Consider the following 22635-nt stretch of genomic DNA (forward strand, 5'->3'; position numbering starts at 1 on the left):
ACAGTGACAGGAACAAGACTATAAAAATGCATCCAGAAGTAGCCATGGCTAGAGAGGACCTCGATGTGTGCTTCTAGAGCTGTGTACATGGTGAAATTGGTCAAGCCCAGCCATATTTCCATCCTCTCCCTTATTCCATAGGATGAATGTTAATGAGTTCACCACTGCTTATAAAAGGCCAAGGGGCTGTTGTTTAGGTGGTGTGATCGCCTGAGAAAGTAAAACTATGGTAATTGTTTCGACCTTTCAGACAACTGCTGTCTTGCCCTCTCACACTTATTACTTTTGGGTACATTTCCAAAAATATACATTTAAAGAACCACAGAATTATGAGAAAACTGATTTAGGGATTAGTAGCTTGTTAGTTCAGCATAGAAAAAAGTAATTTCATTCAGGTTTTATTTATAATGTAGTTGTATGTCTATCCATTTTAATTCTTATGTCTTACACTTCTCTCCCCATTTTCTACACCACCCATCATTCATTTCTCATACCTGTACCCTTACTCACAAGCTCAGACTCTTTTATTTGTTTTGTTTTTGTTTTATTTATTTTTTTAATGACATTGGGGATTGAACCCAAGAGACTTAACTGCTGAACAACATCCACAGCCTTTTAAAATTTTACTTTGAGATAAGTGTTTTGTAGAGTTGCTGAGGCTGGCCTCAAACTTGACATCCCTCCATCTCGGCCTCAGAGTTGTTGGGATTACAGATGTGCACCACTGGGCACAGCAGCAAGCACAGTTTTAAGTAGCTTATGGAAATTAAGAGTTACTTACATAACATCCCAAACAGTTGCCATCGTGGCAATTGTGGGTTGCCATTAGGAAATGCAATTTTGAATTAGAAGTCTGCCCCAATATACATTCCATGGGGCTCTCTCCTTAGGTTATCTCCATGACCTTGGACTAGCTACTTCATTCTGTGGGTACCAGAATTCTTACCTCTAAAACTGGACTTATGCCATTACCATTGATGGTTCCTATGATAATAGGCTCTGAGTAAATGTCAGTTTCCTTTCTTCTTCTAGGTTTATGCTGAGATGTCAGCATTTTACTGGGGGCTGCCGAAACCTCCCAGTTCTTCCTAAGCCTTTTGAGTGGAATTCAGAATTTCCGCCTTTCCCATTTGAAAACAAGAGCATAGAAGAGGCAAACTTATTAATATGCAGTGTCACAACATATTGTCACATAGTAATATATGATATATGATAAAATGTATCAGTTCTGAGCACCACAAATATCTGTGGCTTCACCTCAGCATGAAGGCAAATGAGTTTCCTTTAGCTTGAGTGAGTTTAGAGATAAACTTCAATGTAACAAAATGTATTTCACAGGAAATGTTTGATGTGGCGCAGTTGGCTTATGAATCTCTTATCTATTCGCGGTTCACTCCTTAGAGTTATTAGTCAATTTAATTTGAGCAAATGCCAGGATTACTAACTAATTAGAAGGATGTTACTGAAGGCATACGGGTGGGGAGAGAATAAGTGCTGGTAGTGTCGGGTTTGTGGCAGCATGCAAGTCTGATTTTTTTTTTTTTTTTGCTGGATGATATCATTTGCTAAACATTATACTTTGTGTTGTCACACAGATAAGCCTCAAGTGCATATTCAGATGACTTATCCTCTACAAGGCCTAACCCGGGAAGGGGACGCGCTTGAGTTAACATGTGAAGCCATCGGGAAGCCCCAGTAAGTTCTGAAGGCCAAGGTTGGCAGAGGGTCATGAGCAGTAAATGTCACAACACAAAGATGTGCATTCACAACTCGTTGGCCTGTTACCTGTCTCCTGCTGTAAAGGATGGAAGATTTTTTTTTTTAGAAACTAACGAATATTTGATGAGGTGGGAATAAATATCTTGGTTCTTAACAGTCAGGATTGGGAGAAAAATTAAACGCCAGCCAAAACTGAAATCTCAGCTAATTCTGTTTTATTATCATCAACATGATTGTCAGGACTATTTTCTCTCTTACATACACACAAAATAATCCTAATAAATTTTTAGTGTGCCCACAATCTAATGATATATCTACTACTTACTATATTAATATGTACGCTGCTGGAAGGATGGTTTTCAGACTCAAATTTAGTGCTGTGTTTAGGGCCAACTATAGGCAAACAAATTTGACTTGTCTTTAATAGTGCATCTTCTTCCCTCAGAGAAAAGTATCATTTTTAACTCTGAGAAATATTTTTCTTAGTAAGGAAAGGTTCAGAAACTTTCCTGAAGGAGAATATACTTTAGAGAGAAGGAAGAACTGACCAAGACTCATTTTACTGAAAAGAATAAAGGAGCTACTTTACTTTTACCCCTGTGAATGATCTAAAGTAAATTAGAGAAACTACATAAACCACTAACATGGCAAAAAAAAAAAAAAAAATGAGATGATACCACTTTAAATATTTTTTCATCTACTCAAAGAATGGAAAATCTTTCATTTTCCTACTGAAGATTGTTTTTAATTATTTTCTTGTGGGGGGAAATCCCTGGAATCAGGAAGTAGAACAGGTCAATGTTGGAATTAAGGGCACTCAAACTTTTAGTGGTACCCAACAACAACAAAAAAGCATTGAGCTCCCTCTGCTGTCCCTATGGTATGACATTTTTCCCCCCTCACAAGGTTTTTCCTAAGCAGGGTTGTCACAGTTTTCATATAAAGAGCTTAGCACACAATACATAACAAAGCTTCCCAAAAAAATCTTTGGAAAGAATTCTCCCCATGATAGCTAACGAATGGCCTATGCCAGGATCCGAGAGAGCCAAAGGTGAAGGTGTCTGCAGTCAGTTCTTTGTTCTTACTTCAACCCTCCCTATTTTTGTGCTTACCTCTCCATAGGCTACAGTACCCTTACCTCTGTCTAACCATTTCGAGTTTTAAAGATGACCTTTGGGAGGTGGAAAATGGTCTTGGTTTTGTTTTGTACTTCCTCTGGTATTCCGAAGTTATTTGATTCCAAACACCTTCAGCTTCGATCTAACCATCTTTTTTTTTCTTTTGAGTACTGTAAAAAGATTTAGACCTTATGTTTTGTAAACTGAATTATGCCCTAATTAGCAGCTTACCTTGCCTCCAGAACAATCCAGTGGAGGGAAAAAAATTCTCAGAGGCCTCTTGCCACTCACAATACCTATATTCAGCCACATTAACCACATTTACAGTATATGGCTTGCTAACCTATATTTTGTTTCTGTATTTTTTCCTCTGAAGAAGGTACTGTGTTCAATTGAATGTGCCATGGGGACAGTAAATTACATGTTTCCTTCAGGACATTTATGCCAGAGAGGGTATTTGTTTGTTCCTCTCAAATAGGAACGGGTATATGGTTGTGTGAGCAAGAACGCATTACTCTGCTGCTATCCCTTCTAGCATATTACCTATTTATTTTCTCAAGAAATTGCATACAATAAAAATGGTAATTTAACTTGCCATTAAATGTTGTGAATATTCTCGGCACTTACCCCCACTGATTGTTTCAGCTGTCAAGCAGCAGGACATTAGGTCTGATTGCCAGGCAGCCCCATTTGCCATTGCCTACAAGGAGGACATATGCAGTACTAATTTTTAAATAATTTACTGGGTTGTGATGACAAACCCATGTGTAATTAAAGAAAAATTGTAACTTCACATCCCATTTGAAAATTGGAATTCTTCTTGACAGGGCTAACTTGAGTATCCGTTCATCATTAAGCATGGGACTCTTTGTCATGTCACTGCTCCTAGAGGTAGCCACAGGAACTGAAAGGAAGTGACTTCTGTCTCAAGTCTCTTTTGTTCTTCCTTTTACATTAAAGTTTGTGGCCAGGGGTATAGCTCAGTGGTAGAGGGCTTGTCTAGCATGTGCAAGGCCCTGGATTCCACCCCCAGCACCACATGTATACACACACACACACACACACACACACACACACACACAAATATGGATGTTTTCAGGCATACTCTTAGATGTGCCCTTAATTTCATAGGCAGTTGAAGGAGTCATCTTGAACAGAAGTTTCAAATTCAGTGAGTGAGTGAATTCATTTTTGGCTCTGGAACATCTTGTGAAATTTGCTTTTTCCTAATGGATACAAATGTGGTACTTGAAGTCACTGAAACAGACTTGTCTTTGATGAGCAAGTTCCCTTGTACCTGAGGAATGCATGTGGAGATGTGCTCCGCGGTGACTAACCTGAGAGCCCTATCTTCAGCCTGGAAGACTGCAGGTGCATGCATGGGAAAAAGTGTAGCAATAAGTGAGCCTATGAGAGCTGGGAAAGAAAGGCAATTGCTGGCCAAGGAGCATATAGACAAGGTGGACCAGGGCTTCAGAGTGGCATCTTGGGGGGGGGGGGAAGGGCAGGTTATGGGGAGAGGAAGTGATTGCATCTTTCCTGAATCAGAAGTGATTTCTCAAAAAAAAGGCCAGAAGAAAGTGCTATTCAGATGTAAAATTCTGTTCCTCAAAATTCACTTAAATATCACAAGGAGTTTGTGAGCAAGCAAGCATCTTAGTAACTATCATATTAATGCATATATCACTAGCTGTGGACTTGATTTTTTTCCCCTAATTAATGAGATGATTAACAATGGGTGGGCTCTGTCCTGCTTCAGTTGGTGTGAAACCACACAGCAGGGTACAAACATAGGGCACACTGGTTTATTTACTGATGTGTTGAAGATGAATTGGGAATAATGAGACTCCTACTTGTGTCTGTTGAAAAACTTTCAACACCTGATCATGTTTTTAAAAGAAGAAAATTTATATTTCATACAGATTTTTGGAGAATTCATGGTTGTAGTTCTGTGAACTTAAAACATCTCCAGTAGGTTCTCTTTAATTGTGTTGCCCTGCATGTGATTCTTTAATGTGTGGATGATAAGTTTGATGCAGGTATCTTAATAGGAAATAATAACATGGCTTGTCTTTCTTCCCTTTTCTCTGCAGGCCTGTGATGGTAAATTGGGTGAGAGTCGATGATGAAATGCCTCAACACGCCGTCCTGTCTGGGCCCAACCTGTTCATCAATAACCTAAACAAAACAGATAATGGTACATACCGCTGTGAAGCTTCAAACATAGTGGGGAAAGCTCATTCGGATTATATGCTGTATGTATACGGTACGTGAGAAGATAAAACGCTCTTCTACTAGACTCATACACATGTAGCTGCTACTTAGGATTCACTCCCAACATGTTTGGTCAAGTTGAAAACCAAAAACCACTTGGTTTCCTTCAAGAACTTAAAGAAGGCTGGCCTGAGGTGGACCCCAGTGTCTCCACCTGGGTCAGCAGTGACTTTTCTTCTCTTCCTCTGATCTTGGGGATTTCCCTCTAGATCACAGTCTCTGGTCATGCTGAGTAGGGAAGCTGTGTCCTCAGGCACAAGCCATGGAGATTATGTTAGAAGTAATGACTGAAAAATTCAACCTTACCAATTAGTTCAGCTCAGAAAGTTTATTCCCACTGGTGTTTTTATGTGATGCCTGGGCTAGCCTTTCTCCTGCTTTGATGAGCAGAACTATCCTATTTTCAGCATAAACCTATTAAATTCCAGAAGATGTTGCAAGCCAGTAAATACATGGAATGAATACAAGGTTCTTGTTAGCATATAGACCACCTATAGCTATTGCTTTGGATACAAGTGCCTTTTTAAAAAATGTCTGTTTTCTTAACCAATATCTTTTTTACAGAGTTATTAAAGCATATTATCATGAATTTCATCCTCTAATCAACAAATATTTACTGATAACCAACTATGTGCCAGGCATTTCTCATTTATATCGTATTGTTCATTTTGTATATGGCAAATATTCTCTATTTAGTTGAGTGCACTCCCTCCCATTGTGTCTCTTCTTTCCAGTTGAAGTCTTTAGTTTTACACTAAGAAAAATAATCATGAACTGACCAGATACAGAATGAGTAACCAGAGGCATCAAAATTTTAGTGTCATAAATATTTTAATATGAGAGGTGTATTTCTTTCTTCACATTAGCAGTATAAATAATCCCAAGTATATGTGAATATTTGCATAGACACACATAAATTATACATATGGAATATTTACACCCTTGTGTCTTAGAACCTTGGCACGTTTTCTCTGAAGAAAATAGTAGTGCCAGTCTTCTTAATTAAATAGAAGCATGCTTTACACCATATCTACCTAGATATTAAGACATAATCCTCAGTTTGTACCTGAGTTTTTTTTTCCTCTTGCATAATGCAAGATTAAAAGATCATGTCTAGTCACCTTATTTGTAGACTTTGCAGATGGTTTCTTTGCACACCATCCCATGTCATCAGTGGCCATATATGGTAGCATTAATTCTCCCTAGTGGTTAAGGAGACCCATGTGAAGGAAACAGGTCTTCTTTTAGATGAAAAGTGAGCACACCATGTCCCCTTTGGAGCTGGTGATGTGCAGAGCCACCTCCATTCCTCATATTGTTCAGCAGGGGTAGAAGATAAAATCCTCTCTTTGCTTTTGCATGTAACCCCCTCAACCTGGAGTCTGAGTCTGGGAGTCTCCTACGTTGCGGCTGCCCAGGTTTACAGAGACTCTCAGTCCAGCTCTTTTCATAAACTTCAGATTTTAAAAAGCAGTGACAACTTGCCCTCTATCTGTTATATGCTTCTGTGTTTCAGAAGACTAAGTTATCTGGAAAAATGGTTTTAATTTATTGTACCTACTGTTCCTATATCTCAAGAAAAGAAACATTTTGAGAGTATGAAAAATGATATATTTGAATAATTTTGGATAGTACCTTATAATTAACATGTGTTAGGTGCTCACTTTGTTCTGTGCCCTCCAGTGACAATTTTACATACATGATCTCATCAGTTCTCCCCAATAACACCAGGAGGAAAGCATTATTGTTATCCCATTTTACAGATGATAAAATGAGGCTTAGAAAGATAATATAATTTTGCCAGAGTCCACAAGGTTACCAGAAATATTTTAGAGATACAATATTATGATTTCAGTGTCTTTCTTCTTTCCAAGAGAACAGTTTTCTCCAATATAAGACTGTCCTTTTGGAATTAACCCTCTGGACCACAGTGCATTATTTGAACACCAAGAAATACAGGAGTCCACCTGTTTAGATAAACACATCTGCATACCTGTATCTCCCTAACATAAGATGGTCCACGTGTCCTGGTTTAGGGATTTTGATAGTTCTGCAGTAGACAGTCTAAAATACCAACCTAAGGGATTGATAGTCCATTAATACTTCATCTTAGCAATTTGGGAAGATAGTGGGTAGATTTTCTTCCTACTCACTAATTTATTATACTACTCCAGCAATTTTTGAAGTGTTTATAAACTAAAAGTTAATATGCCTCTAAAATGTTTAATCTTCTGAAAGTAACTTCTGTACCTGAAGAACTGAATTGGTTAGTGTCTGAGACCCAACTTATTTTGTTCTTTTGGTCATTTCTTACATAATGACCTCTCATTGCTCTTATTTCTAGAAATGATCTAAGCATGGAGGTTTTACCTGTTCATGGAATCTAATTCATTCAAGTTACTTGAGCCAGATGTGGAGGACGGCAGTTGCCCTAGTAGTGATGAAGATAATCAAAAGCATCCGACTTCACAAAATGAGAGGGATTGGTGACCTTTCTCTGAAGTCTGTGCCTTGTTAGTCTTGTCCACCTCTTGGTTCATAATCATATTTTTAAATCACATTCAAATCTATTTTTATTGTATTATACACATCACACACTTTGTGCCAATATTTTTATAACAAGGTATTGTAGTATGGCATTGTAGTATGTCAGGTAATCTTCCAGGTACACACATTCCTTTTCAGTAATAATATTGTATAATATTGATAATATTTGTGTGTGAAGCTACACACAAAAACCATAGTAGCTGTCCTCATGATGGGCAGGAGACACCTCTATGGACATAGTTTAGTTGTCTAGCAGAAAGAGCAGGATGGCTGCAGTGCTGGTCTCAGGGGTCAGTGTGCTCTCTCTATCCATCCCTCTCTGCACTGGCCCTTGCATCAGGTATGGGAGCATCAAACAGAGTAGCCATGTTGCAAAATGCTTCCCTCCGTGTAGCCACCATGAAAAGTGCATGAGCAAGATTGAACATCCTGCCTGAATTACAGTATTTCACATCCTGTTCTATTTTGAAAAGTAGTTTAAAATAACTAATTTAATTCATCCCTACTTCTTGAAGGAGAATGAGGTTTTTTTAATGAAATCCTTTTGGACTCGTGAGGTTGCATTAAACAATAGTTTAATATGCTTGTATCCCCGACTTCAAGGAGCAAAGTCTTCCATAAAACAGAACCATTTGCTGTTGATTCTTTTTATCAAATTCCTACAAGTATATTTGTGTGACAGAAGCAGTTTGTGAGGAAAATTTAAACCTTGGATTATTGATCAATGATAGAAATCATTTTATGTAGACCTTGCAACTCAGCACCAAAATAGTGGTTTCATAAACTTTCAGGAAGTTGTGCCAAACCCAGGAAAGGTGCAATATATAATTAAAGTTTTGATGTATTAATTAGACAATCCGAGAGCTCACTTGAAGATAAAAGGACACCAGATGTGTCAGGGAGAAAGAGTTGACGTGCTTTAGATAAAATTTAAAATCAAAAGCCTTCACATCGTCTTATGCTCTATTATAGCAGAATGATTGCTTAGTTCAAAGTCTTGCTGACAATTTAACACATTCAGTTTGATCATTTAGGCTTAGAATTTTTTTTTCTCTTTCATATTTGCCCTTCCCTTATCCCCAAATAATTTTTGAGATGATAGAAAGATATACAGTATATCAAATATCAGACAGGATTCCCTATCGGGTTCCTGGCTTTGAGGGTCAAACCTCATTTATATTTAGCTCTCTTGTTTATGAGATAGAGAATGTTCTTTCAGTTTTATCATTGTCGTCCACTTAGGTCAAGCTTTTAACATGAGCAAAGGCAACTTATTAATATTTATAAGTTGTAAAATTTATTGACTTTTAAAAAATAAAATCTCAGTAAAATCTCACATGCCTGGAACTTGATATTTAGTGGTGACATTCTCTCTTCTTTGTATTTATTACAAGTATAGAAGTAGTTTTACTTCCTGCTGGGAAGTATTGATGGAGAATAATGAAGTTAGCTGTCGTAGAGAGCAAGTGTGCAGGGCATACTCATCCTTGGCCGATAGGAGCCCTTTAAATAGAACACCACCTTCTCCTCCTCTTCCCTCCCATCTGTGGAAGCATGAGCGAAATGACAGCCATTGTCCCCTCTCAGCGCTGAGTCGATTCAGCCTCACCTTAAGATCTGGTGTGGGGTCACGTGTTTAGATTTTTCCTCACTTCTCCATTTCATGTCTCCTCATCCCTAATTAACTTCATTAATAAGAAATCTCTTTTCTTCTCTTCTCAGCTCTTCCAGCTAAGCTTTGGGATATAATTATAAGACCTAAATCTTTGGGGGAAAGAACTTTGGGTTTTAAAAAGGGAAGTCATCAAACAAACATCTCAATGTCTTCATGCCTTTGTTTTGTCATTACTGTCATTGTTGTGTTCAGCACTGTGGGTTTGATTTTCCTTTTTTTTTTTATCCAGATCCCCCCACAACTATCCCTCCTCCCACAACAACCACCACCACTACCACCACCACCACCACCACCACCACCACCATCCTTACCATCATCACAGGTATGGTACCTTCATTACCATTGAAAATGTCCTGAATGTATATTGTCTTTCTGGTATGCATAAAAAGAAACCTAAAAGTTCCCTGTAAGTCCTTGGAATTTAACTGTTCCTTTATCTTGGAACTCCGGAAGACATTACATACATACTATATTCTTAAATTGAATCATAAGGACCTTGGAAAACCTTTAACATCCAAGCATTTTATAGTAGATCAGAGATTTTGCAATTTATGCATAAGGGAATTCTTTTTTAAGCATCACTACTCAAAGCAAAACTCTAGGAAAATGGCAGCCCTGGCTTCTAAAGAACATGCTGATAGCTTCATTTAGCCACGATTGATGAAATGGTAAGTATTGTGGCTGTGGATTGTGTTCTTGTCTTAATTTCATCTTAATCCACTTGAAGAAAATACACACACCTCACTCTAGCAGGCCTCTTTGGACCAAGCTACTAAATGCTCAGTTACCCTCCTGTTCTACACAGCACCTGCTGGCAGTGCTGCTGCCTACTCAGGTTGCCTGGGTAGTCAAGAGATCAGAGGGAGTCCCTGTCTTTTCCATGCCTAGAGCTCACATGCCCCTCCCTGCCCTCAGTTACATGTGGAGGGACCGAGAGGCAGCTGCAGTGTTCTCACTGTGTGGCTTTATCTCTTTGGACTCCCTGAAAACTCTCACTCAAAATGAGTTTCACTGCCTCTCATTTCTAACTGTCACAGAGGGAGGTGATGTGACCTCCCTCCCCTTCCTGCTCTCCAGGGGCTCTCATATTGCTTGGTCCTGCTTTTCTGGAACCAATGGAGTGTCTTCTGCCTACCAAGGTAGGTAAGCTGATGGCTGCAACTCGACACGCAGATTTCCTTAGATACAACCTTCCCCAACCACTGTAAACAGGCACCCACCACAGAAACGTGTCAAAGTAATTATTCCATGAGAGGGAAAACAAAATCTCTTGATGAAGGAACTTCTCCACTTCAATCCATTATCTGCAGAGACTGCAGGTCTCTGAGTCATGTGCCCTGGTGTCCCTTCCTGTCACTGGACTTCTTTATACACACTGAATGTCTCACTCATCACTCTTCATGTTCAGCTCCTCTTAGCACCCAAGATATGGCAGCTATCCTAAAGGATTGTCTCAAGGGTTACAGTGACTTTCTGGAGACATTTTCCATTTTCACAGGAGCTGGTGAGATAGTTGACAAAGTGCAAAGTGCTCAGTGAAAGAGGAGGCCTCATCGGTTGGTGACATATAACAATAGATGCCCTAATCTCAGTTTCTTTACCTATTACAGTAGAACAAAGAGAACCCTTAAATAAGCCACTGTTGAAGATTTTTCTAAATATTGGTTATAAAACCATTAGTGCCTGCATTTAATTTAAAATCTTCTGAAAATCCATCAATTGGTTTTTGTGTCACTCTCAATGGGGCTCCATCTAGAGAATTCGCTTCCTAATTCTTGTCCATGTGTGTTCCTGCTTTAGCTGTTAGCTCCTTCTGCTTCTTAAGTGAACTTGGTTTGTTGTGTGGCAAATCGATTTCCCACATTTTCTATGTCATTCATAAGCATATCAAAGATACTTCTTCCTAACGAGGACTTCCAGAGCGACCATGCTGTCAACTTTTCATATTAAGAACTAGATCTTTTTTGTTTGTTTTCTCCATGGTACTGGGAATGGAACCCAGGGCCTCACATATGCTAGGCAAGCATCCTATCACTGAACTGCAGCCCCAGTATGTTTATCTCCTGGTAGGATTTCTTGTCTCTAATTAGTAAGCTTAATTGGTCTTGTGTTCTCCTTACTTTGAAGTTTCCAGTGAAAGACCCTTTGGTTGTCAACGTAAATGAGTAAATGACATCACCTAATTCTCCATTGTCCTGCTTATGTCAACCCTGAAAAAACAGCCTGTCAGTGATCTCTGTTGTCTTTGCAGAAGCTGCCCAGGTATGAGCCAGCTCTTGCTACTTCTCATGGCAAAAGTTTCCACAGAGTATCCAGGTTTACAACTTGAGGCAGTTAAGGCTTTAATCACACTGTGTATCAGACACTTTCCATTTCTGGCTGGCCTTTTCACTAGCTTAGGCTTTTTTTTAAATGACTGATTACATTCCCTGAACCCCTCCCCCTGCCACAGTCAATCTCAGCAAGTCGGCAGCATCACTTCAGTTCACAGCTCTTCATCCTTCACTCCAGACCAAAGCGAATCCGGAGTCCTCAGGCATCTACAACTCACTTTTACCACCATTGTGGCTGCAGAGACTCCATTTAAGAGGAAATTTGGAAAATAAACAATGCTGTATTTCTGTTTGCATCAAAGGTATCTTTAATAGGAACCGTCCTAGCTTCTGTCCCTCTACGGCTGGCCTCCCAGCGTAAGGTAATGTAAGATGATCTCATAGATGCATTTTAGCTTCTCCATGGCAGTGTTTGGATTCTCTCTGCACACCAAATGCATCTGTGGTAATGAATGCTCACATTCTCACTGGCACGCCCAAGAATAGTTAAGCTAAAATTGCTACTAAAACAATATCGTGGAACCCGTTGCTTTAACGAATGTGATCTTATAGGCTTACTATGTCTTAACAAGCACTCTTATATATATTTATCTTACCCAGAAAGTATACTTGTAGAATTTAACATTTACTCCTTTCTCCAAACAGATTAAAGGTTATGGAGCTGAAAGATTCTGTGTCCCAATTTAAAGGTCCGGGCTATCCCCTAGATTTAGATTGGTTCCTAAAAAATCTTCCAGACTGAATCCCAACAAATGGATAGCTAAATTAATTTCCACTCCTCTTCTTTCTTGTACTGTTTGGTTACAGTCACTATTAGCCTTAAAAGCTTCAACAGCCAAATCTAGTGACAGTAACATAAAACCAGAGCTTAAAAAGGCGGGGGGGGGGGGAGCCCATAGTCATCTATTCCTTTTCTCCCAGTCAAATGCAATAACTGAAACCCATTCCCCAGGTCAGAGTTTCATTACCAGAAAAATGTATAAATTCAAAAGAAAAAATATTTTTAAACTTGAAAAAGGTCATAGTTGATTTCTGATTTCTCTGAAAGGAAGTGTTCCAGTGTTATCTTTTATCTCCCATAACCAGGATAATCAAATTGTTCCCCTTGTTAGGGAAGCTGGTCGTTGTCTGTTCCAAGTCACCTGACTCGCTCAAAACATGTTTAAGCTTCATCCTGGAGTCCCTTGAAAGAGAGGAATTATAAGGTTAACAAACGGATAGCTATTCCACTTTGGAGGGATGACTCTACTTTGCTCCCCTCAAAACCATAGACCTCATGGGTGTGAGGAGTGGGAGCCAGGGTCCTACTTCCTGTCCACCCTGCATCTTTCATATACAGTATTTCTGACCATGTATTTGTTTTTGACTATTGCTTTTGGAAGCTCCCATTCTTTTCTTTTTTAAGCATGTCAGTTTGTCTGTGTGGTCTCTTTCATCTCATTCCATGAAGATATATGCTGAGAGAGCAAACTGCATAATTTAAATTGTTTTATTTTGCTTTTAACTTTCTTCATAGTTGTTGACTTTGTGTACTGGATGTTCATAAAATTATCCATTTCTGTGCTTGGTGATAGCTTTAGTGCCAAGCTCCCAGTTGGGTCAAGCTTCTTCCTGTCTTCATCTTATGTTTCCCTCCTTAGTTACTTTGGATATTGTATTATTCCTGCCTGATTGTGTCCTGAGTTAGATGCTTGATGAGTACCATAGAAGACTCATCACTAAGTCATAAACACCCTTAGCAGTTAAATATAAAATTCAGGCCGGGAGAATTTCAACCTGTAGGTCACACTCTACATGTGACTGCCATAAATTAAAAAACTAAAACCACCTTAGAATAAGAAATGAATAGCTATAGGGCCAAATTCTAAAACACATTAAAAAATTCTTTCATAAGAATGAAGTAGGTCATTTCTAAATGAGTTTTTTAAAGTACATATTCAATTAAATATTTTGTGTTTCTTAGAAAAGAAAACAGCATGTTTTTTTCTATTGGTGTCAAAGTACTCAAAATCCAGTATACCTTGGAGGAAATGATTCCTACCCCCAGCTCCATGTTATTATTTTGGCTTTCACAGCCTGCTATCATAAACATTTTTCATGTTTAAGTGGATTAGATCATATAACTAAAGAAGGTGGGTACTGCCGTTCTCCTTCAGTGGTATTTGTGGAATATGCCAAAATGGGTAAACTCCATACCAGAGCACATGGTCACAGTGTCTTAGGTACAAAGGACAAAAATACACCTGTGCTTGACAAGTTGTGGCTCTACCATCCAAATTAGAATAGAGAGCTTTGCTTCACCTAGAGCTTTCTGTTCCCCAGAGTGCTAGCTTAATGATTCCTATTACTGAGCTACTGTTATTTGTATGATACAAGGGGTATAAGCTAGTCTACTTTTTATGCATGCATTCAACAAATATACACAGACAAAAGATTCCTTGAACCCCTTGCTATGTGGTTGAGAGAAAATGTTGGAACTCAATAGAACCGTGTATAGTCGAGATGATTCAGTGGCACAGGCAGCAGGCACATAGAAGATTGGGGAAAGCATCACAGGAGAAATGGACTTTGTGCCATCAAAGAGTGGGCAGAACATGGGTAAGAGAAGGTAGCAAACGTCACTTCAAGCATCTATCTTCAGTGTGTGTGTGTGTGTGTGTGTGTGTGTGTGTGTGTGTGTATTTTGCATTTATTGATGTGCCAGGCATAGATTAAGCCTTCGTTGCTAGGAAATATTCATCTTTCATCCTAGAATGTTTATAAATTGCCTTTTTTCTGGAGCTGAGATCTACTCATCATGAATTGAATACTTACCGAGTGTTACTGGTATGCCAGGCAGCCAACGGGTGAGAATGCTGTAGGGCACGGCCTTTTACCTGGTGAATCTCCTTTTCAGATTCTTACACCAAAAGTGTGTGTCCATTTTTTTTTCATGCTGTCCTATCTATATTTTTATTTAGCTGATGATTGTAAACCTCTTACTAATAGTATCATAGCCACCCAGCTTTTGACCCATATAGGTTTAGGAAGAAATTAGAATATGACAAATATTGAAAGTCATCAGAGTCCTCATTTTTAAAAGGGAATTAGAGATGGGAATTGAGGTGAAATTTTTTTTTCCTAATGCATCTATTATAATTTCCAAAATTGTATGCTTTTTATTTAAAAAATAATCCTGGATATAAAGAAGTGGCATGTTTCCATGCTAAAGGTCTATCAACGATTCAAATAAGTAATAATTTCATGAGTATAGTATCTCCCAGTGCCCTAATAGAATTCAGGATTAGAAGATGATACTTGCAGCTATCTTGGTAGTAGGAAATAAAGGACTTGGCAGAAAAGACCCAGCCCTCCTGTATCTGGCACAAGATGGATGTTAGTTAGACTTGCAGAACTTCCTCCTTCTCACCCTCTTGCCCTCATGCAACACCCTCTTTTATTCCTCCTCTGGCCTGTGTCTCCCTGCCTCAACACCCCCTTTCTCCCTGCATTCACACACACCATGCTATAGGAATTGTTTTCCTTGTTAAATGAAACCACTATACAGATTCCTATTATTTTGCAGAACATCTGGTTTGCAAATGAAAAGATCTCTGGGGCACAGCAGCACAGAGTGAACAATTCTGAAGAAGCTTTTAACAAAACTTGGAAATTGCTGAACAAAAAAAAACAGAAACACAAAAAAAATCAACTCCCCTTCCTGCTGTTCAGTGTCACACAATCTTTTCACTCAAAAGGGTAGATGACATTAAAAAGTAAAAGAGCTTCACTGTGGCTCTCTTGTTTGGGCCTTTAGCTTTGTTTTGTCCATATCTATTTCTCTCATCCCTAAGAAATGGGAGTTTAACTAAAAGCAAAATACAGATAGCAAGGAAATTAAATGGGAAACCAGTAGAAAACAAATTTCAAAGTTTAATTTTCCAGCATTTATTTTTGCTTTCAATAGATTTCAAATAAGTTGAAAAGAGAAGAGAGAGAAAGAGAAACACCTGTATTAATAGACGTTGGCCAGCACAACACTACTGTGAAATAAAATTGTCAGGGGAATTCCTTTCGTGCCCTGATTTAAAGCACCTCCAAAACACAAACTGAAGGGAATTCAATTAAGAAAACGAAAACCCATTGGCTTCTTATTGACTTTAGTTAAGAAAATAAACTGGGGGAGAGTGTATTAAAATATGTCTGACTGATTAGTATGCTTTCATTTAAGCTTATGACAATCAAAATGGGAGAATTTAAATTCTTTACAATTAAGCTCTGCTTCTGAGTAGATTGGGTTCTCTGAGTTATTCCACTGTGCATTTTTTAATGTACACCCTGCTCTCACACACCCCAAAACACAGCCTGACAGTGAATGTGTGCATTGTAAAGTGGGAGCAACACAGATCAATCTGGGAAGAAAAAGTATTTAAGGTTGTGAATTTAATTTTGTTCTAGGATTTTCATTTTCATTTATGGCACCCGTTGTGTTTGAGACCACAGACTAATTTATGGATTAGTTTTAAACCCCCAGTCTGTCACACTCAATGAACAATTCTAAGTTGGAGAGAATCCATATGAAAGGATTAGAATGTGCCACAGTGGAGCTTACACATGACTGTTTCAACTAAATATTGCCCAGCTGCCGCTCATGCAGTAATTTTTTTTTAATTTCTTGCTACTTGGTTAAATGGCTAGTGTCTCTAATCTCACACATTGTCAGAGCTTTTTCAGTTTATAAATATCTTACTGTGACATGAGATACATGTGATCTTTCATTTATTCAAGACAGGGTCGCATCAACTGTAGGACTAGGAGACTAAGAAGAGAAGTCAATATTTAGTAAAATATGTGTCTTTCAAATAACAGTGCAGGGCCCTTCCTCGGACACCTTGTTTGATTATACTCATAAAACAGCCAGGGAGTGACTATTAAGACCGTACACACTTACTGGGTTTGCAAGAACAGAGGATTGGTTTTTTTTGTTGACCATATAAAATAAATGTACAATAAATCTGCCCTCATTGTAATTAAAATTAAAATAGAGACTATAGCTCACCTAGGCCCTTTTAATTTCATAACCCAATACCGCTATAAGTCCAATTTAACTTTTTGCGACCATTTTTTTATAGGCCTGGCTCAAAGATTATATTTTTAAGGCAGCAACAAAATGAGGTTTTAAAAAAGCCTTTGTTAAGGCAATTAGACACTCTCATTTTTCAAGCCGATTATAGCATTTATAACTTACATTAGAAGTATCCTGTTTGCATTTTGCATCTACACTTGGACAAAATGATGAACCCACAAGTTGATTCAGAGGGGTGATCTTGTACATTTCTTCACCTTGTGATTAAGATACCCTAATAAATCCTGCTTTGCAAAGATGTACTCACAGGGTGTCTATGATTTCTGCATGAAGTAATAATGCAATTAGGAAGGAGAGTTAAATTCTGCTATATAGTGTTCTCCTGCGGGGAACACAAAGTCACTTGTAAAGAATTCTTCCTTATGCTGGGCATGGTAGCACGTGCCTGTAATCTCAGCAGCTGGGGAGGCCCGAGGCAGGAGGATTGTGAGTTCAAAGCCAGCCTCAACCATTTAGTGAGATCCTGTTTCAAAATAAAAAGGGCTGAGGATATGGCTCGGTAGTCAAGTGCTCCTGGGTTCAATCCCCATACCAAAACAAAACAAAACAAAAAAAAAACTTTCCTTGAAATAGTCTCTGTTGAGGTAATATACAGATATTTTCAGAGAACCAGAGTAACTGGCTCCCCACATGCACCCTCATTCTTGATCTAAACCTTGTAGCCAACTATGTTTCCTCTGCGATCTCCTGCATTGCTGTTCATGGGTTTACCATTTCTAGCTGCAGGAACTGTGTTGTTTGACTTGAACATGTGTTTGCTTAACTGTTTTAGAACGTGTTTTTTCCTTCTCAATTCCTTTTGTCCTCTCTGTTGGGTGCAATTGATGGATTTCCCATCCCCAGAATGGCAAAGCAAGGTGCGCTATGAACTTGCCTTCATTTATTTTCTAGTACCCACATCAGAGTTTACGCCTAGCTTCAGTTGTTTTAATTTCATCGGGAAGCTGACATAATGTTGTGATGCAGGAACACAGTAAATTGGGGTCATTGGTTAATGCTCAGATATTATGTTTAAAGATTCTAACCCTGAGGTTTTAATTCCACCCTGTTTCTTTTATTTCATACTAATGTGTACCTGATTTTAAAATAATAATAATAATAATAAAGCATATTAGAAGTGCTACCACAAAAGTAATGGACCAAAGTGTTCATTGTTTTATTTTCTCTATTTTGGAGAGGAGCCAATGCCTACCCATAAAATGTATTAACATGCATCTAAGTGTTTCTGTACAAATGTGCATTTGATTTTGCCCCTCAAGTTTAAAGTGTCTCAAACTAATGCTGGACTTGGATATTTCAACTAAGGAGATGTATCATCTTTGTTGTGAGAATCTGGTGTAGAATGTTGTTTCAACTGTACAATTTCCTGTATTGTTTTTTACTGCTATTTTATGCACACAGACTTGTCTTATAAGTAAGTATTGTGTTCTTATACGGTATATTTTATGTTTTTCTCTCCCTCCTCAATTCTTGAGAGATTCAGCTATCAGTTATATTAAGCTGCATTGGGCTCTCAGACTTCTGGTTAATTCTGGCTCCTTAGAAGGGCTCTAATTTTTGATGGTATAGGGTCCCGAGGAAGGCATGCCAACTGAAGGGGAACGCCGGTGTGAATTCATGTGTTCTATTAATAAATCCGAAACTCCAGGCTCATTTGACTCCCCTCTAAAAAAGTTATGTTCAACTCCAGTGCATTTAAACATTGCCTGTGTCGAATCCAAAAGTCTTTTGGAGTCTCCAGAACTTATGAAAACAATTACCAGCTAAATAGCTGCATTAGAGAAAAAGACAGGGAATTTCTGTTAGCATTCACCCACAACCTCACTTCAGTCACCAGCTTTTGACTAGAGATAACTAGCTCGTGTCCCAGTGTCACCATTCCTTCCTGGCAGGAAGAATATAGTAGAAGAAGCATGCGCGAGAGTTAAAGAATTGAAAAAGAAAGCTCGGCCAGATGCGGGTTCACATTGAAATGAAATTGGCTAAAAGAGTGGTGTTAAAATGACTGGAAAAAGAATGTCGTCATGTGTTTTGTTAGATATTTATCCCACTTCCCCTCTTGCCAAAAATAAAAGAGAAAATTCCTTGATCCTTTTGGAGGAATCTCCTGTGAAGAAGAGCCCCTACAGTATGCCAGGTCTAAAAGCTTGGTAGAAGGAAGAGAAAAGTTGAACAGCATCAGAAATAGAAGAGGAAGAAGAGACAAGCCATATTTTCTTCCTCAACAAGTGCACCTAGCAGTGAAAAAACTGATTGCTCTGTCTCCTAATCCAGCTATGAGGGTACAACTCCCAGCAGCTCACAACTGTGAACTTGGTTCTCAATTGTGAGCAAAAAAAAAATGGCTGAATACTTAAATTTTTGGAATGTCATAAAATTAGAAGTGGCATTTGGCAGATTGTGTGGACTTGTGTCTTTTTATGAAAGGCTCTGCTCTTGACTTGTAACATATTAAGAGCTGCAGAATGAAGAGTGAATTAGTTGTATATGTCTGTGTGCGTGTGTGTGGAAACTAATCTGTGAAAACCTTGAACATGTTCATTCTATGGCCTCGCAGTTAATTGAACTTTCCAGCTAAGCTCTGCTGAAATAATACAGTGAATTGAAAACTCGAGCCTGTATATTGCATATCCATCTACAGACATCTGAGCGTAAACAGTGAAAGGATCCTAAAAGTGCAACTGATTCAGCGATACCTGATTGGCAGTCAAGAAGCCCAAGTGCCCGGGTGGGTTGGGTTAAAACAAAGGCAATGTTTGAATGTATGAATCCATTGTTTAACCAGCTTCCGACTGAGCTTTTTCTGTCGCAGTCTTGAGCCTTGATGCGTTAAGAGCCATTTACCAGCCACTGAGTTTGCACTGGTGTTTCTCGTCACTTTGCATGTTCCCATGACTATGGACTAGCAAATATATGTGTCCTGGCAAGACCCCCAGAACCAAAGAATTTACTGTTTTCCTCACTGGCTCGCAGCTTTGAGCTCCAGGCATGTCTTAAAACAGTGCAACTCACTTCAAATGCTTTTTGCTTTTCATTTATTATTGCTTGTCACGCGATGTTCTTTGAAAGCTTGCTCATATATTATCTGTTCCATTTTTTTCCATTTTCCCTTTTTTTGCATGCTGTTCCTCCTGTTTCCTCCCTTCCTCCAATCCTCTGTTCCCGTCTGTAGACACAACGGCGACGACAGAACCAGCAGTTCACGGTTGGTATCACATTCCTGTTTATCTACTTTCTCAGCGCTGCTGAGAGGCAAGGCAAGCTGGGAAAAAGAGAAATGTAGTCTTCAAGGGAACTCATGTTCCAAGTAGACTGATATCATAAATATACTATAACTTCTTAAGGCTTGAAAGGATGTCGAGTCTTGTCATTTTTGTTGTGAGTTCAGTAGCCAATGGTTGCAATCTGAGATGAGGCCTCCTCCTCACTGGCTGGTGGCATGACGGGAGTTTCAGTTTTACGTAGTCCCCTTGCTTATAAAACTCCACCAAATCTTGAAATACATGGGACTTTAAACACACTAATATTTGCCTTAGCAACATAACATCTGAATCATAGGCCCAGTGCTTTCTACATTTGTAGGCCATAGTCCCAGGTAAATTTCAAAGGGGGTCATATGTATGGTTTAGTAGTTGAGATTGAAGGTCAGGGAGGAATATCTCTTGTTTAAATTCACAAGGTGGTAATGAGGACGGTCATTGATCCTCTTTAGAAAGATTCTGAATTTAATTATATTCCTACATGTATTTACCCCAGACCCTTACCCCATTTCATGCACTCTAAATCTCTGTGTGTTCATTTAAGTTTATGTTTACATTTGGCAGAAAACATTCCCAAGCCAAGAGTGATACTATACATCAATTTGAACATCATTAGCTGGCACTTAAAAATAAAAAGTCATTGCTGTGTGAGTGCCTTGCAGGCAAAATAACGTTTTTAACCAAAAAGGGATTAAAACACGAGTGAGTAAAGTTTAGACAGGGACATCAGGAAGTAAGATGTCTCCCCATCTCACCAGTGGCTCACTGGGTTGGGATAATTTTATTAACTTTCCTGTGTCTTTCTCATCAGAAAATGAGAATCATTTCATCTGTATATTACTTGATTGCTTACCTCAAATCTAACCCTGGCTAGATTGTGCTTAGAGAATATGTTAGTTTTAAAATGAGTTGAATTTTAATAATTGAATCCAAGGGAATCGTTGGGTAAAGGGCCTCCTTCAGTCACTTTGCATACTGTACAGAGTGGAAATTTATTATTTCAATAATAAGAGATGATCAGCCAACCTTGTAGTATTAATTCAGCTTTTAGAGTAACCTCTCCTACCCCGACCAATTTCCTTAAAAAGACCTACATTTGATAACTTACCAGTTGGAAATCTCAAAACAAAATTTGAGATTTTGTCCTTAGATATCAGCCCATGGTCAGGGTTGGCAGCTCACCCTCATGTTTGGACTTCCTAGTGAGGAATTCTGAGAGAGCTGAGCAAGCTCAGGAATGGATTGACAGATCCCATCCACTTCCACTTCACTCTGCCCTTTCCTGTCATTGACACAAAGGAAAAAGTTAATAAAATAAGTTAAAGTGGCCAGGTACATTGACAATCATGAGAAATCAATTAGGTATAAAACTTGTGCTTGCTAAGGTGGTGCCCCATCGTGCTTGCTACATCTCAGGCTTTGCACTCCATTAAGCTCAGTTATTTGTATGTTTCATCATTAATTGAGCACCTCCTGACTTTTATCGATTATTCTCAGAGCTTTAAGGTTATTTTAATGTAGTTCAAGAGATTTTGTTCTATTCTTTTTAAGATAATTTAAGTTCTGAGTTTCCTATAATTAACTACAGGGTCAAATGTAACCATAAGATTCCTGAATTCTATGATCTTTGAAGGAATAGACATCATTTATTTCCTAAAGCTCCAGAGTTCTATTTTTAGATTCCTTCAGTAAAATTCATGTGTTTTGGGGGGTTCATCCCTAAAGACCTGGACAAGATATTTAAAGTATGAAATTTGTCCCTTGCCCTGAAAAATGAAAAGTAAACTCAGGGCCTGCTCCAGATTTTAGGGTTCAGTTTTTAATTAGGCCCTCCTCTTTAAAGAAAAAGGGAAAGTGATCTCTTTTTGTTGTATGATAAAGAGATGATTGAAATAGGACTTTATAGTATTCCTGTGGCCAGAAGTAGACATATGTGTGTATTATGAGAAGCAACCACTGTCATATTAGCTCGGGACAATATTCAAGCCCATGATACCTCAATAGAATGTTATTGACCAACACTGCATGTGAGATTTAGGGGGAAATAGAAAGCACAGCCTTATTGAAACCCCCCCCCCCCACACACACACACACTCTCTCTCTCTCTCTCTCTCTCTCTCTCTCTCTCTCTCTCTCTTTAAATTGGACTCCTTAACAGCAAAGGAATAGAGAAGTGATAGATAATCCAAGCTGATCCCTGTATAATGCATTTATAAATACATTCTTCAGCTTGGCCAGTATCCTCCTAGAATCTTCACAAAGAGCTCCAACAACTGTTTTGAACAGCACACTTTCTAGCCCATGGCAAAATCTCTAATAAAAAGCAAAGTAATATCTAAAATTTTACCTGTTGGGAGGGGGAATCTTCCAAGTTAGTTGTCAGAATAAAAAGATAATAGAACATGGTGAAAATTGGAAAGCAGGGGATCAGATTTCCAATGATTTTATTCTAGTACACTGTGGCTAAAACCCAACTTCTTCAGTACAGCAACCATTTGACTTACGTTCATCTGATGATAACCTTGAGATGTTCTTAATGGTGATCTGGGCCTAGAAAAATGTTAAGTGGTTTGATAACTTGGCA

General features: G+C 38.6%; 1 protein-coding gene across 4 annotated transcripts in view; it reads left to right on the forward strand.

Moving 5' to 3' along the window:
* CADM1 (cell adhesion molecule 1) overlaps positions 1-22635 on the forward strand; it is a 312863-nt gene that overhangs the window by 268992 nt on the left and 21236 nt on the right. For 2 of the 4 annotated variants that reach the window (XM_081281657.1, XM_081281658.1), the window contains exons 6-9: positions 1596-1695; positions 4931-5103; positions 9563-9655; positions 19964-19996. In XM_081281657.1, the coding sequence (XP_081137783.1) occupies positions 1596-1695; positions 4931-5103; positions 9563-9655; positions 19964-19996 (399 nt within the window). The remainder of the gene's footprint in view (positions 1-1595; positions 1696-4930; positions 5104-9562; positions 9656-19963; positions 19997-22635) is intronic. The other 2 variants (XM_081281659.1, XM_081281660.1) reach the window with 2 other exon arrangements.

The sequence above is a fragment of the Spermophilus citellus genome (assembly GCF_964194105.1).
Source record: "Spermophilus citellus genome assembly, chromosome: 2".
Lineage (NCBI taxonomy): Eukaryota > Metazoa > Chordata > Mammalia > Rodentia > Sciuridae > Spermophilus > Spermophilus citellus.